The sequence below is a fragment of the Neopelma chrysocephalum genome, unplaced genomic scaffold (genome assembly GCF_003984885.1).
Source record: "Neopelma chrysocephalum unplaced genomic scaffold, ASM398488v2 Primary Assembly neopelma1_70, whole genome shotgun sequence".
NCBI classification, from domain to species: Eukaryota; Metazoa; Chordata; class Aves; order Passeriformes; family Pipridae; genus Neopelma; species Neopelma chrysocephalum.
In genome coordinates this window covers 5,769,319-5,784,487 of record NW_020897730.1, presented here as the reverse complement: position 1 = coordinate 5,784,487, position 15,169 = coordinate 5,769,319, and the positions used below count along the sequence as shown (strand labels likewise).

Sequence of the window (15,169 nt, the reverse complement as noted above, 5' to 3'; positions counted from 1 at the left end):
TAACCAAATAAACCCACACAGTGTTTTCTAAAAGACATTTGTTCCTTGAGCCTTTGTTTACTGTGAACAGTCCAGGGCAGGGTCTTTGCTGTCTCCCCTGTGTGTCTGTAGGAGCAGCCAGGAGTGTCGCACCTGGTGCTGATAATAAGGCAGTAACATGATTCACATGATGAGGGATAAAGGCTGAAAAGGCACCAGGAATCACTTTTCCAGGCTCTGGTGCTGGATGTAAGTCTAGCACTCCTCACAGCATGTGCTTTGCTGTAGAGAAAAGGACATGACTTTTGGCTCTTTCCTGGTCCTGACATGTGAATCCTGAATCCTGATGTCTTTCTTTCAATGTGAAGCCATTTTTTAAATGGCTGGTGGGAGAGAGAGGGATGTAATGTGGCTGGTGACAAATGTGGCACTGGATGATCGTGTTGCTGTTGTAGCATATGGCTAACACCAGCATGGGAAGGATGTTATTTTAAGACCCCTCCTTTGCTAGTGGAAGCGTGAGAAGCAGAACAGTGAGCCGTCTCACACAGCAACTGAGCTTTCATGGTAGACAACAGTTAACCTGATTTTTATATTAAATAAAAAAGGAAAAAGTTTGCTTTGTTTTGAAGAGCCTTCTTTGCCTATGTCTGGCTACACTATCTAAAGGGAGGAGGCTGGAAATAGAAAGGAAATGCAACCTCCAGGGACAGCCTGGCTGATTTTTCTCAGTCCTCACTGGATGCTGAGAGCCTGCTGCTAAGGAGCAGAGGATGTCGACACAGTGGGTGCCCTGGGCATGGCTGGATGAGCTGCACCCCTTAAGGATGCTGGCCAGCTTTTCCTCTTGCCTCTGCTTCTGTTCCTGAACTGAGAATGCAACATTTCCCCCCAAAAATAGTGTTGCTCTGCTTGGGAGCTAATTAATGGAGTCTTTGCTTAAACCTCTGGGGTCCCGAGCAGGGAACAAAAGCCTTTTACTGGGAAGTTAGGCAGGAGAACTGGTACTTCATGTTGCTTGTCCAGTTCTCCCTCTGCTGCCTCACCAAGGATGCTGAGGTTGTAATTTAATAACCACAGGGGTGGTGATCCCAGAGGGTTTCCTGCAGCACCTCGTGCAGTGGGTGGAGTGGGAGCTGCTGGGAATGGGGGAGCTGGTGCTGCATGCAGCTGGGAGGGACATGGCTGGGCAAGGCAGTGATTCAAAGATGGTGGTGGGAAAATTTCTCTTATAGCTGTTTTCTTTGAAGGAGAGGGGGTGTGAGGGATAGGGAGGGAACTTAAACTTCTCTGGCATGGGGTGGGAGCCAGCTGTCTGTCTCACACTGTCCTGTATTGCTGCATCTCGTCAGCCAACCCTCCTTTTGGTCCCACTTCTGATCAGGTTACCACACGGTGCAGTAAAACCACTGCTTCCTTCGCTGACTGAGCTAATGGAAACCCCTTCAATAATTAAGGGGATAAATTCTGCACTCGGAGGGGTGGATTTTGCAGGAAAAAGCCCAGAAATACAGGTGGTTGTTGGGTGGGCTGCATGGGGGTTGCCTGTGCTGACTGACAGCCCTGTGGCCTTTCCTGTCCCCAGATAGTGATGTACATAGGCCAGGTCTCCAAGGACATCCTGAAGTGGCCTCGGCCTCTCTCACCACCTGTTGTCAAGCTGGAAATGAGGACGAACGCAGAGTATGGGATGCCTTCCACCCACGCCATGGCAGCCACAGCCATCTCCTTCTCCTTTTTCATTGCAACCATGAACCAGTACAAGGTAAGGGGTACAAAAAGAAAGGAAGGAAAAGAAAATATATGTCTTTCAAAAAGCATGTGTCTGCTTCCAGCAAGCTACACAAAGCTGGCAAATCCAAAGCTGTTGCCACTTCCAGAGGAGCTCTGTATTTATTTTCACACATATGTATGTATTCTTTCCTGTTGTTACCTGTAGCTGGCCAATAATAGACACAAAAAGAAACTTAGTGGAAATCTCCTTTCTTTAGCATGAACTGTGGGCAGGCTGCACTGCCCTGCCATGGTTTGGTGAGTTCGCTGTGCTTTCTCACATGAGGTGACCATGGAGGGAAGGTGCCCAATGCCAGCATTTTGTGCTCATCCCATGCCCGCCAAGTCACTGCTGTATGTCAGGACAGGCCAGTTCCCAGGGAAACCAAGGAGCTCTGTGTCACCTCTTTTTTGTATGAAAGGAAAAGCATCCTTGGAAATCCCCTGGCTCTAACATATGTTAGACTAACAGCATACAACATGATTTGAGAGCCTGTTTGCCAGAGAAGTAACAGCAATTTCACTGCATTGGAGCTGTAGGCTGCTTGGGGATGTTTCATCATTATTTTCCCTCATTATCTTTCTAAAAGGTTTGTTTCGTAGAAACTCATTTCTCCATGATGATTATTTTCATTTCATTTTATGAATCCAAGCATGCATTTCCTCTACTCTAGCAATAATAACTTCCTGGCTGCATTGCACTTAAGCATGTTTCTCAGCCCTCTCAAGTGTATTTCAGGGATAAATGCATGTAGCCAAGAGGGCTTGCAGTACAGCCAGGGGGGTCCTGCTGTCATCCCCCCTGCAGTGCCAGCCCTTTGCAGGGAGAAAGGTGGCCACTGTTCACTGTGTCCTGGGACTGCAACTCATAGCAATGGGGATCTCTGTGTTACACTGAGATCTCTGAGACAATTTAACTTCCAGACCCCTCTGGTCCCAGCTGTGAAGTAGCAGGCTTTTCTCCTGCCTACAGCATGGGGACAAGTGAGCAGGTCAGTCGTGCCCAAAGCTGTGCTGCCAGCCCCCTGCTCCCTGATCACTGTGTGGGAACTGATCAGAACAGCTTGACAGTGGGATGGGGACAGGAAGCCATAAGATGGGATATTTGTCATCCTTGGAAGACCAGATCCATCCCATGTGTCAGAGCTGCCAAGAAGACCTGGTCAGCAGCACCGTCTCCTCCTCCTTAATCAACAAGTGACCAGTGGGACACGCAGCTCTTCACAGGCTGCCTGGCACTTCTTGGAAGATGCCATGAAACAATAAAACTGCTGTCAAATAATTAAATGATTTAATTGCCTCTATTAGGACAGAAAAATCTTCCAGAACATTATGCTGCTATCTTCTCAAGCTGCCCTAAATATCAATTACTGATCTGGACTAGCTCCCAGGCTGCTCGCTAAGGGGGGAGTAAAGTGGGTGTAAATCCTCTGAAGGCTTAGAGAAGCGAGGAAAAGTGGTGTTTTATGAACTGGGAGTGACATCTGCAGCTGGGTCTGGGCTCTCTATTTGGTGGTTAGAATATGCTGGGTGAAAGGGTCAGAAGAGAGTTGTTATGCTTAAAATTTCCACTGATGCATTTTTGCTCTGACCTGTGGCCACCCTGGTCAGTTGGCAGCCTCTGGCAGAAGATGGAGACTTTGTGTCAAATTGGGTGAATTAATTTCATTTATTTGTATTTTGGGTTGGTTTATTTTTTACAGAAAAATCTCCTTTTTGGACTGAAAGGAACCCAGCAGCCCACTCGGTTTCAGGATTTGAATGAGTGGATTAAGGGCTAATATGTTAAGCTTATTCTTTACCAAATGTAGGAGGTTTTCTTCCTTTTTAAATGTTGACTTATTCAAATGCTTCTTTCCACATTTGCAGGCAACTTGGAGAGGGAATTAAGCAAAAACAGCTTCATAAGAAGATGATTAAACCTTTAAGGGTCACGGGGAAGAGCGGTCCTGACTGCTCTAATAGCCGGATTGTGGTTTCAGCCCAGACATTGATTCTCCCCTCTCAGCCCACTGCTCGAGGACTATTGATCACACATCTGCTCAGGCTCTGGGGCTGTCACGATCCCCTTGGCTGAGCTGAGGCTGCAGTGCAACCTTGGACATCGGCTGTACATGCTGTGACTTTTTCCTTAAGGTCTTTAGCACTAACTTGCTAAAGGTAGATATTGTAAGGGAACAACTCTGCAAATGCCATCTGTTTCCCAGGATTCCCCACACTGAGACTATATTTTTGCAAAAGCAGCACCACAGGTAATGAAATTACCTTCTAGCAGGATTGCACGTTGGTTGATGTGGGGGTTTTTTTCAGGTCAGATGAATCTCTTTGGGAAAGTACAGGTCAGGAGCCACTTCCCAGCACGACATCCTTGCAGAGATCCTTAGGTCAGTCCAGCTGCTTGGTGTAATGGGTGTATTTATTTTCATTTTTTTCCCTTTTCACAGTATCCATTTGAACTCGGCCTGGTAGCAGCGTTTGTGTTTTCGACCCTGGTGTGTCTCAGCAGGCTCTACACAGGGATGCACACAGTCCTGGTAAGGATGCCCTGCACCAACCCCATGCTGGTTGTGCCTCCAGCTCTGCTTTCCTACAGCAATTCCCATCTCCCACTCTTCAAATGATATGTGACCTGCCTTGGCCTTGCCACCACAGATATATAAAAGTTGTGCCACTGAATTTCAGGCTGTGCATTCAAAGGAGCTGTGAGGAAACCCTCAGGCTATTGCTATTTGAGTGCACAGGGGAATGATTTATAGCACTTGGAAGGCACAAGTGTGCGGAGGTTGAGGAGCCGGGTGAGGTCGGGGTGGCATCTCAATTGTAGTTCTCTATTTTGAAATTTTAATTGTGAGGAATGTACTTGGGTAACCGATGCTGATCCTTAGCTCAGTCTTTTGTGCAACAGTATCACTGTTTTCAGCGAGAAATACTCGGGGCTGGTTTAGGCTGGGAGTGTCGGGGCAGGAATAGCAGGTTGGTGAGTCACGAGGGTAAACCATGGCAAGTTGGGGGCCTGGGGGACAGCAGGTCTCCTGTTACCATACAAGGGGCACTTATAAAAATATTATGACAAGTTTTTTGTTTTCAGCTGGAAGGAAACTAATTCTTAAAGGACTAAGATGCGCAAATACTTTGTCTGAAAAAAATCATAAAATATCTGTGACTTTATATGACAGATTTGTTGGGCACAGTTGCTTAGAGACATCAGTCCTGTTTTAGGAACAGATTTCAGTGTACCTGTGACAACACAGTAACTGGTTCCTTCCTGATGAGAGCAAACACTATTTATCTGTTATATATAGTGGTCAGGGTGGTGGTCCAGCTTCCCAAGTATAGATAAAAAATCCTGGCTACTTCCCTGCAGGAGTTTGATATGCATTGTTGGTTGCATGTGCATAAATAATTTAATCTTTTTTACTAAGCAGTAATTATGTTTGTAATGAGACTTGGTGACTGTAAGAAAGGGAGCCCTTATGAGATTAGGGTTAGCTATAAAATATAGCTTGACCTTCCCTTTCAGGCCTAGTGGATCAAAACAATAACTTACATCGAAGCTGGAGACACCCTTTCTTGGCTAGTGACCTTAAGTCAATCAGTAAAAATTCTTTGCATACTTCTCTTGCTGGTCCATTATAATGAAAGACCCCTCTAAATTTAGATGGATTTTAGGGTAAAGAAGAAAACGTCCTTTGTGCTTTTGACATGGTAAAAAAGAGCTTTAAAATAACCAAAAAAAAAAGCTCCTTAGTTGACGTGGAAGCAATGCTGCCTTTCAAAAGGGCAAATGTACTTTGCTGGGGTCTTCATCCCGTATGTGCCGTGGTGGGGATGGAGCTGGGGAAAGGCCCAAAGATCACAGCTGCCCAAATGCAACCCCTCTCTCTGCAGCAGTGTGCCACCCACAATGACTGGTTCTGGTGTCCCACCTGCAGTGACTGGTTCTTTGGGGGAACAAGTGCAGTTCAGAGCCATTTCCCACACTTAGAGGGATGGCTCCTGCCCTGAGCCGTGTGCGATGCCACGGGGATGAGGTGCAGCAGCTGCTCAGCCAAGCCATTGACTGGAAGAGCCTCTGGATTTTTAACTGAGGTTTTAATACAAAGGATATAATTATGTATTAACCATCATATTTTAGTAAAGTAAGTGGATGGGTAACATATATCCACCAGCTTGGTGTAACTGAATTTTTCCTGTCTGAGACCCACAAGAGGAGTGACAAGGAGGGTTGCATTGTGCTTTGCTACAGCTTAGCTCAGGTGCAGGAGCTTGTCTTCTGGAGTCTCAGCTCTACAAATCAGTTTGTATTTCAGCACCACTGGTCTTGCTTTTAAATCAAGAGTGGTCTCAGAAAGCACAGTCATGTCAGTAGAAGAGATGTTACCATTAAAGACCTTCTGGAGAGGCAGTAAGCTGGTATGAGAGCTATCTGCATCATTATAGCTGTACCAGAATGAATACTATGCTTAGGGAAAAGGGAATAAACACCCATTGCCTGGGCTGTTACTGGGAGAACATCACCCAGCCAAAGAATGGGGTGGCAGCAATGCACTTGCGCTGCTTAGAGGTAAATTAGTTACAACAACCCACCTTCACCGCCCCAACAACAGAATGTCCCACGTGTGTGGAAAGGCAGGGTCATTTCTTTTAGGTCTTAAATGATGGAATATGAAGGCTTGGCAAAGAGGGAATTGGAATTACCTGTAAAGGCCAAAGCAAAAATTTGGACACATTTTGAAACAGTGAATCTGTAACGTTTTAGGGGTTATTTTTATGGAACAAAAAGCAATTGGAGACAATAAGACTGGTGGTTGTTTCATTTGCCCTTTTCACCAGAGAACTGTATTTTAGAAAACATCCCTTTGCTTGCCATCTTAAAACATTGGCCCAGTTTTTGGTCCCTGCCTCAGTGCAGTGACCAAGTTTTCCTGTCTCAGCTGCTGAAGCCTGTCCCTCCAGAGCCACAGCTGATGTGGTGAGAACCTCACTGGTACTGCAGCTGCCCTGAGTTACAAGCAATAATTCCCTGTGCTGGCCAGCATTGTGTGCAGGGTACAGGGAGGAGTAAAAAGGTCGCTTTTTATGACCAAAAAGAAACGTGAAAGTTGTTTCTCTAAACAAAGTCAATTGTTTTTCCCCCAAGATACACCAGTTCAGTGTTGATGCATTTACTACTGATGACACTGTGCTCAGGAGGGGGTGTTCTGGAGCCTCCACCTTGCCCCTTTCCTGTGCTGTATTGCAGGTTTTTTAATAGTACCATTAATCCTGAAATTATCCTAAATATTTTAAAGCTGATCAACAAACAACATATGCACATTACTTTACACACTGTGCAGTACAGTCCTTGGGAGGTGAAATAAAGTAACCTTTAGGAATGGAAACCAAATAAGATATTTATCTTTAGGAGACTGGGTGGAGTTTCAAATTAAATGAAAACATGAAGGTAACTCAGGCAATAGGTGACCATGTACAAGACAGAATGGGAAAAGTGTGATTTTTGCTTTGATTGGCAATGTCAGGGAAGGTGCTTGAGTGCCACCATGTTTGGTGGTTTGTGCTGGTTTGATATCCTGAGGGATTTTGTGAGTGTTTGTAATTCCAACTGTAGACTCAGTGGGAAGAGTGTAGGAGGGTCTCACCTTCAGAAAGCTTTTTCAATCCTAAACCAAACTGTGCTCTATGACATAGTGAAATAAAAAGCCAGCAAGAATGGCAGCTGGTGACTCACGGACCCTGATGACAGGCAGGGAGCATCTTGAAGCCCCCAGTCCTGCATCCCAGGCATCACCTACAACTGGGTGTTTGCCTCTGTTGTTTTTCTGTATGTACCTGGTGCACAGCAAAACAATCTGAACGAGTGCAGCATTAGAAACCCCACAGTGGCCTGTTCTTAGGGCAGCAAAGTAAACTGGCAGCTCTCCACTTAAAATCCATGAGAGCGAGGCCTCCCTGGTGCTGAAAAGGGGCAGATGTTTGGTGCTATGTGGGAGCAGGGCTGAGCTGCAGAGCAGTGGGGGGCCTTTTGGGGAGGTAGATGGAGCCTGTAGATGGCTTGTCTGTGCTGAGGAAGCTGGAGCATCCCAGCAGGGGATTTTAAGCTTTGCCAGTAGTACTGCACCTTGAGCAAAATTCATGCCTGCCCTTATTTAAAAATTCCTTTATAATTGTGGGCTTGGCGAGAGGCTAATCTGTTTACACAGGCACACAGGAAAGAATGTGCTTCCTGGGAGTGCTAACAGCAGCTCCACCCCCGGGAAAAACTCGGGTCCTGCTCCAGGGGGCACAGCAGGGAGAGTCCAGAACAGCAGTGTTTCTCGCAGAAATCGGAGCCAACCCTTCTCTTCCCATTTGCTCCTTAGTTTAACAGGCAGGGAGGGAAATAATTAATTCACTGCTAAATGTCTGTATAAAGTGTTGGTCTGGAACACCTCTGTGTGTTCAAAAATTCAAAGCTGTCCATGCACACCAGGACCGAAGGAAGTCACCACAGACTGCCGTGGTTGGGTGTGTCCTGAGCTTTCCAGCACCTTCTAATAAGATTTAAGCTCCTAATACATGAGAAGCCCATATATTGGTGGATAGGGGTTAAAAACAGAACAAGCCACTGGCCTCCAAACTCTTTTGTTCAGTAAAAAATTTTGAACATACACCACCTATACCTACATATATATTTACTTAGAAATTGCATACATGTACTACTGTACTGATACATATGTTATAAAACATGCACAAAATAGATTTTAAAAAGGTAAGAGAAGGATAAAATAAACAGTATTTGAAAAGATATGTATATTTTATTTTACTTATTAGTGGTGCAAAAGGTATGTTCTTGCCCCAGCCTGACGGGTTGCCTCGTGCACCCCGTTTGGAGACCACTGGTATAAGCCACTGGTTGGGGCAGAGCTGGTTATCTGGGTCATGCTTGAAAACTACAGGAGCTGTGTTATTGTACTGGGGCTGAATGGGAAGGATAATAAAATTTAGAAAACTTTAATCAGGTTTGTAAACAGACACTGTCTGCAACTGGGTTGGGAACTGCTGGAGTCGGCTGGGTAAATCTGAGCAAAACCTTTGTGAGGGAATGATAATGTTTGGTTACATCTCTTTAATTGGAAAAGAAAAGCATGTGAACAGCTTTTGAGTTTACTCCTTGATCACCCATAGAGGGATATTTAGAAGGACTTTTTCTTCTAATATGAGGTGGACAAATAACAGGGTGGGAAATAGAGGTACAGAGTGGGGATGGGATTTCTGAACATCAGTCCTCAGCTCTTTTGTGTTGAGGTACTTACTTAGTGTTGGGCCAAAACATGCTTTGCATGTAAAGTTATCATCTAAAAATTTATATAAAAAGATGAATTATTATGAAATATGGACACCTAATAGTATTTTACATACTAGCCATCAGTGAACAACTTTGTGTATTTCCAGGGCTGTCCTCATGTTATGGATGAGGCAATAAATGTAAGTGGAAATTTGTATTAGGAATATGCAAAATGGCTCTTGAAGTTGCTTAAAACCAAACATGCTGTGAATCTATTGCCTGAAAGTTGTAAACAGCTGAAGTTCAGCCATACTGGAGTAATGCATTTACCAGAATGCCATTAAATATTTCTGTTGTGAAAAAGTCCCCTCATTCCTGCCTAACTAAAAGTGAAGTTTGCATAAATAATTAATTTTCAGACTGTGACCAAGCATGGTAGTATTCATACTGCCATGACTTGGTGAAAAAGAAACAACCCTGAGAAGAGGACATTTCTGTCTGTGACTAACTTCAGCTTTTGCAGTGTATTTTGTGGCTAGAGTACTAACTCTGCTGCCTCCGAGAGTAGCACAGGGAACCTTGTTTTATTGCTTTTTACCTGGCTGCTCTCATACACATGGCTTTTGTTAGGGTTACCTCCTGTCTCCTTTCCCAGCTTTGTAGCTGACAACAGTCAAGTTCTCAAAACACCTTATTTGCCTCTGTTAATAAATTAGGGTTTAACTATGTGCTTGCTTCAGGCACTGTACTGAAAGCTGGACTTCAGTGGCTTGGGCAACAAATTCCTTCTTGATGTATTCCTGCCTGGCAGTGCCTGCCTCTTGCCAAGGCTGGCAGAAATCGTGGCACACGCACCACGTCCCACAGCTCTGCACTTTTCATCCCTGGAGCTTGTGTTACCAGGATGGGAGCTTGTCTCTGACAAAGGACAGCATCTTCCCATTTATGCAAAGCAAGTGAATGATAATCCTGCTGATGTGATGAAATTACCTGTAGGATAATGGGAGGGGAAGAGTTTGTGTGAAGGCAGCTTACTGCGAGGTTGTCCCTGAGGTGGAGCTGTGAGCGTGCCTTTTCCATTCAGGTCGTAGGTGAAGACTGCCCTTAAAACATGAGAGTGGGTGAGGGGGAGAATTTCACTTGTTCAGAGGAAATGTATGTGTCCACAGATACATGCATATCTGTATGTATCTGGGTTGGGTTTTGTTTAGCACAGGCTTCAGGTTGTCCCTGCACATCATTGTGAATTCAGTGTGTTCCTCCACTGCTGGGCACCCGCCAATGCAGATACTGGTCTTTTATCATCACTCGAATATCTTGTTTACCTTCCAGGTCTCACAAAGTTCCTAAACGTGATTTCTTTGCAGGATGTGATCGGCGGAGCACTGATCTCGGCCGTGCTGCTCATGCTCTTGTATCCTGCGTGGGACACGATAGATCACTTGCTGTTAACTAGTCCCTTCTGCCCACTGCTTTCCATAGTTGTGCCTCTTGTCTTATGTTACAACTACCCCAAACTAGACTATTACAGCCCTACTAGGGGAGACACCACTACTATCTTAGGAGCAACAGCTGGAGCAACTGTGGGATTTTGGTTAAACAACCAGTACGCTGCACCAGTCTATGCCAGCAAAAGTTTGGAGCTTGGATTTCCTCTGATCATCAGCAAATTGGTGGTTGTGCTAGCCAGGTTCTTTGTAGGCATCTTAGTTGTTCTACTGACGCGCTGGCTCATGAAGAGCACGGTCCTTGGTGTGCTGGGTTATCGGTACAAGTTTCCCATTCGTGACCTGGAAGCCCGGAGACGACTGGAAGTTGAAGTGCCCTATAAGTTTATCACGTACTCCTCAGTTGGCTTCGTGGCTACTGTGATTGTGCCGCTGCTGCACGAGCTGTTGGGGCTGAAGTGAGCTCAGCACCTTCCTCACTGAGCGACGGGCGGCACCACCACTTCAGAGACGTGAGAACTCCATCAAGGCTGGTAACTTGACCAAAAACTGTTTTGTGCCTTTCTGCACTGGTGTGGTGGGTTAACTCTGGCTGGATGCGAGGGGCTCACCAAAGCCGCTCTATCACTCCTCAGTTGGGCAGGGGAGAGAAAATATAACAAGAGGGTCATCGGTTGAGATAAGGACAGGGAGAGATCTCCCAGCACTTACAGTCACAGGCAAAATGGTCACGACTTGGGGAAATTAGTTTAATTTATTACCAAACTAATCAGAGTAGGAAAATGAGAAATAAAACCAAATATTAAAAACACCTTCCACCTACCCCTCCCTTCTTCCTAGGCTCAACTTCGCCCCCGAATTCTCTACATCCTCCCACCCACCGTCACAGGGGGATGGGGAATGGAGGTTACAGTCAGTTCATTACATGCTGTTTCTGCTGCTCCTTCCTCCTTGGGGTTCGGACTCCTCACACCCCTCCTCTGCTTCAGTATGGGGTCCTTCCCATAGAAGACACCTCTCCAAAAACTTCTCCAATGTGAGTCCTTCCTGTGGGCTGCAGTTCTTCATTAACTGCTCCAGTGTAGGCTTCCCACAGGGTTGCAGCCTCATTAGGGCATCCCCCTGCTCCCATGTGGGATCTCCACAAGCTGCAGGTGGGTCTCTGCTCCACTATGGACTTCCATGAGCTGTAGAGGGACAGCTGCCTCGTGTGGTCTGCGCCACAAGCTGCAGTGAAATCTCTGCTCTGGCACCCAGAGCACCTCTTACTCCTCCTTCTTCAGTGATCTTGGTGTCTGCAGAGTTGTTCCTCTCCCATATCTGCAATCCTCTCTCTGGCTGCAGTTGCACAGGTTTTTTCCCCCCTTCTTAACTGTGTTATCTCGGAGGTGTTGCCACTGTTACTGAGGGGCTCAGCCTTGTCCAGCAGTGGATCTATCTTGGAGCTGGCTGGCACTGGTTCTGTTGGACACAGGGGAAGCTTCTGGCACATTCTTAGAGAAGCCACCCCTCACTACCATGACCTTGCCACACAAACCCCAACTGGCTGACTTGGAGGAGTCATGGGAATTGCTGGGCACAGATAACTTTGGGTGAGAAATCGCTGCCCCCACTGTGTCCTATAACTAGAGAGCCTTGGTCCAGATGGCTAAAGATGACAAGCACAAAGCCAAAATCCCTCCCAGAGTGGCAGCAGTGGCTAGTTTGCCATGGGGTTGGGGGTGCCAGGGAGTGTGGTTGTGCTGCTCCCTGCCCAGCTGTGGGCCTGTTCCTGCTGAAGCAGTAGAGCAAGCCAAGGAAGGGCTCAGGTTTGGGGTATGGGAGAACAAGTGACTGGTGGTGTGGGAGAAGGACAACCATCCAAGAGGGAAGTGCCATCATCAGGCAGAGCTCACAGTGTCTTCTGATGGCACTGCCAGAGCTGGCTAGTTCTTTGTGGATGCTTTTACCCATTACAGTTCAAAAAAACCCCCTAAACATAAAAAACAAGGAAAATCTAACACAAAACATTTTATGTGATTTGTAACAAATTTATCTTGGATATTAGTAAGAAAGCCTCCACTAAGAGATCATTTGCCCACATACAACTGAGCAGAGTTATTACCACAACACTGATGTTTGTGTTCAAACTGTTTAACTCAGATTAATCTCCCCTGTCTAAAAGACAGGGAAAAGTCCTTCCTGTCATGCAGGGATGACAAGTAGTGTCCATAAACTGCGTTGTGGAAGGAGCTGAGTAGTGACTCCAGTGACTGCAACGTGTGGCAATAATAGGATGCTATCATTTTCTAGTGCTGCACAGCATCACAGTTGGTCTTCCATGCATCCTGCAATACTGTTTGTACATTTGTAGAATAGCAGGTTAGGAGTGTTCATGGGAGGGTCATCCCTATCACTCATGCTGCTTATTTAAAAAAATATATATCAGCAGTTGGACCAATGAGCTGTTGAGAAATACAGCGGTGAATGTGGTCTGCTTGGCTAGAAAAATATTACCATGCTATCGCTGCAGAGCTTCAAGCATGGCCCCCGTGCCTTTCCTGGCAGAACGTACAGTGAGAGCCAGCTTTTTAACCATGTACACTTGTCTTCCTGGCTGCAAGGAAAATGAACCTGAAGAATGTAAAGGAAGTTCTTTGCCATCAGTTGACTGCTTGGATAAACGTAATCAAGTTCCAAAATGGTGCCTGGGAGTTCTTCTGAGGAGTGGGAGGCATGCACATGAAAGGGCTGTGCCACTGTAAAACCCAGGATGTCCGTCTCCAGAAGAAATGCAGGCAGAAATTTTAACCACTTTTAGATTTGTTCAGGCTGTGGATAAACTGTTTTATATCGGGTTGTGTGGACTTCACATGCGCATGCCAACAGCTTCAATGAGCCTTCCAGCACGGCACATGCCCAGTCACACTTGCCCTTGGGTGAGTGCTGGACTCTGGCCATCAAAACCATGGGGTTCCATCCTCACTCTCTCTCCCTCCCACACACCACAAAGGCGCTGCCATCAGGCTTTAAAACACCTTTAAAACCCCAGTGTTAAGAGTGCTGAGTGATGTACAGCTGCTGCGCAGGGCTGCAGCCCTGTGGAGGGGCCATATCACAGTGGATGGGACCAAAACTGAGAAAAAACTTGGCAGCAAGCTGAGTGTTTAATCTGGGGAGTGGAATCAGTCCCAAGAAAGGCATAGTTTGACAGGGACATTCATGCAGCTTTATGTGTAAAAATTCTGTTTTGATTCACAGCTATTTTGAGCTACAAAGATTTTATAAATTATATATAAATGCTGCACAGGTATTTTTATAGTATTAACCTGCATGTGATTCGTGAAATAAATGCAAACTGTATTTGGTTCAAATTTTAAAATATACCTATTTTGCAGAGTTTGGTGTTTGTCTGTTCATTTTGTGTCCTCTATTGCTACTTGTAAATGACTGATGTGAGGGGAATGAGTCACAGTTTAAAGAGATTCCCAAGTGCAACCATGCACCTCTCTTCCCAAGCTGTCCCGCTTGTGGCCCCTTGTCTCCTGTTCAGTCCAGCTCAGAGTTTTGGCTCCTACAGCAAGATCCTGCTTTTTTTAAAACATAAAAAAAAAAGACTGCTAATCTACTAATAATTATTTGTTACAATCTTTGCAAATGGAAATGACTGAGTTGCCTGTTATTAGTGATAAGGGATGTTTGGGCAGTGGAATCTTCTTCACCTGCGATATCTACCTCTAATAGACTAAAAAGTTAATAGGAAGCCAATTTAAGTTAACATGTGCAATTATAGTGTGACAACCCATGAACTGAAGAATATTTTGCATTCATTGAGCAGCCCAACAAGGTTTTGTGGCCAAGGATGTGTATTTGAAACCAGGTAGAGCCATGTCCTCCCCTCAGCATCGTGCCCTGCCTGGAAGTGGCATGGCCCTGGGCCCCAAGTGGCCACAGCTGATCAGGGTGAGCCCAATTGCTGCAACATCCATGGGTCACCTGGGCCAGGCACAGGTTTCAGCTGGGCTCTGTGTTGTGTCTGTGCTTGTGGGATGCTCATGGGACCACAGCCATTCTCACAGAGCCAGGCTTGGAGAGGCAAGTCCTCTAACAAGGTAAGATACTTCACCCTTTCTGTATTTCATTAACCAGGTCCTCATGGCAAAACCATGTGTGTCTTTGCTGTCTGTGGAAATGCTCCCCACCCCTTCATCCCTGCAGCGTGTGTGCCTCTGCATTTCCAGTGTGGTGGTAGAAAATGAGTTTTTGTGGTGGGTTTGCTGGTCATGTTCTGTTCTCAGCAACACAAAGTCACCAGCTGAATCCTCTGGAGTAGGCATGCTCAGATTTTAGAGTAAAACACTGTGTTTGATGAGAACGGGATAGGAGGTAACTTCCAGAGCATCAGCCTTGGAGCCTGGTCTGTTGTCTTCTGTCTGTCCTGGTCCAGTGCTACAGGTCTCCATCCTGTGGCTGCCTACAGCTGGAGGGGTGGTGTAAGGCAATCTGTTTCTAAGTTTCCTTCGATATTCTGTCAAGAGGGATGTAGCAGGCACCTCGCCCTTAGCTTAGTCCACTCTGTCCCGCCTTGAGGCTACCTGCTGAAATGCTCACTTTGCAAATCACCTTCTGGTTGTGTGGTGCCAACCCAGCCTTCCTCCTGTCGTGAGGCATCTCTGTGTGACAGCCTCTCAGTGCAGAACCAGCTACTCTGCCAGAAGCCAAATGG

General features: G+C 46.0%; 1 protein-coding gene across 1 annotated transcript in view; it reads left to right on the top strand.

The window, feature by feature from the left end:
- Positions 1 to 13,842, top strand: part of SGPP2 (sphingosine-1-phosphate phosphatase 2) — a 38,062-nt gene extending 24,220 nt beyond the window's left edge. The window contains exons 3-5 of the mRNA XM_027686200.1: positions 1,565 to 1,744; positions 4,197 to 4,286; positions 10,384 to 13,842. Coding sequence (XP_027542001.1) covers positions 1,565 to 1,744; positions 4,197 to 4,286; positions 10,384 to 10,926 — 813 coding nt within the window. The 3' untranslated portion in view covers positions 10,927 to 13,842. The remainder of the gene's footprint in view (positions 1 to 1,564; positions 1,745 to 4,196; positions 4,287 to 10,383) is intronic.
- Positions 13,843 to 15,169: the final 1,327 nt, after the last annotated feature.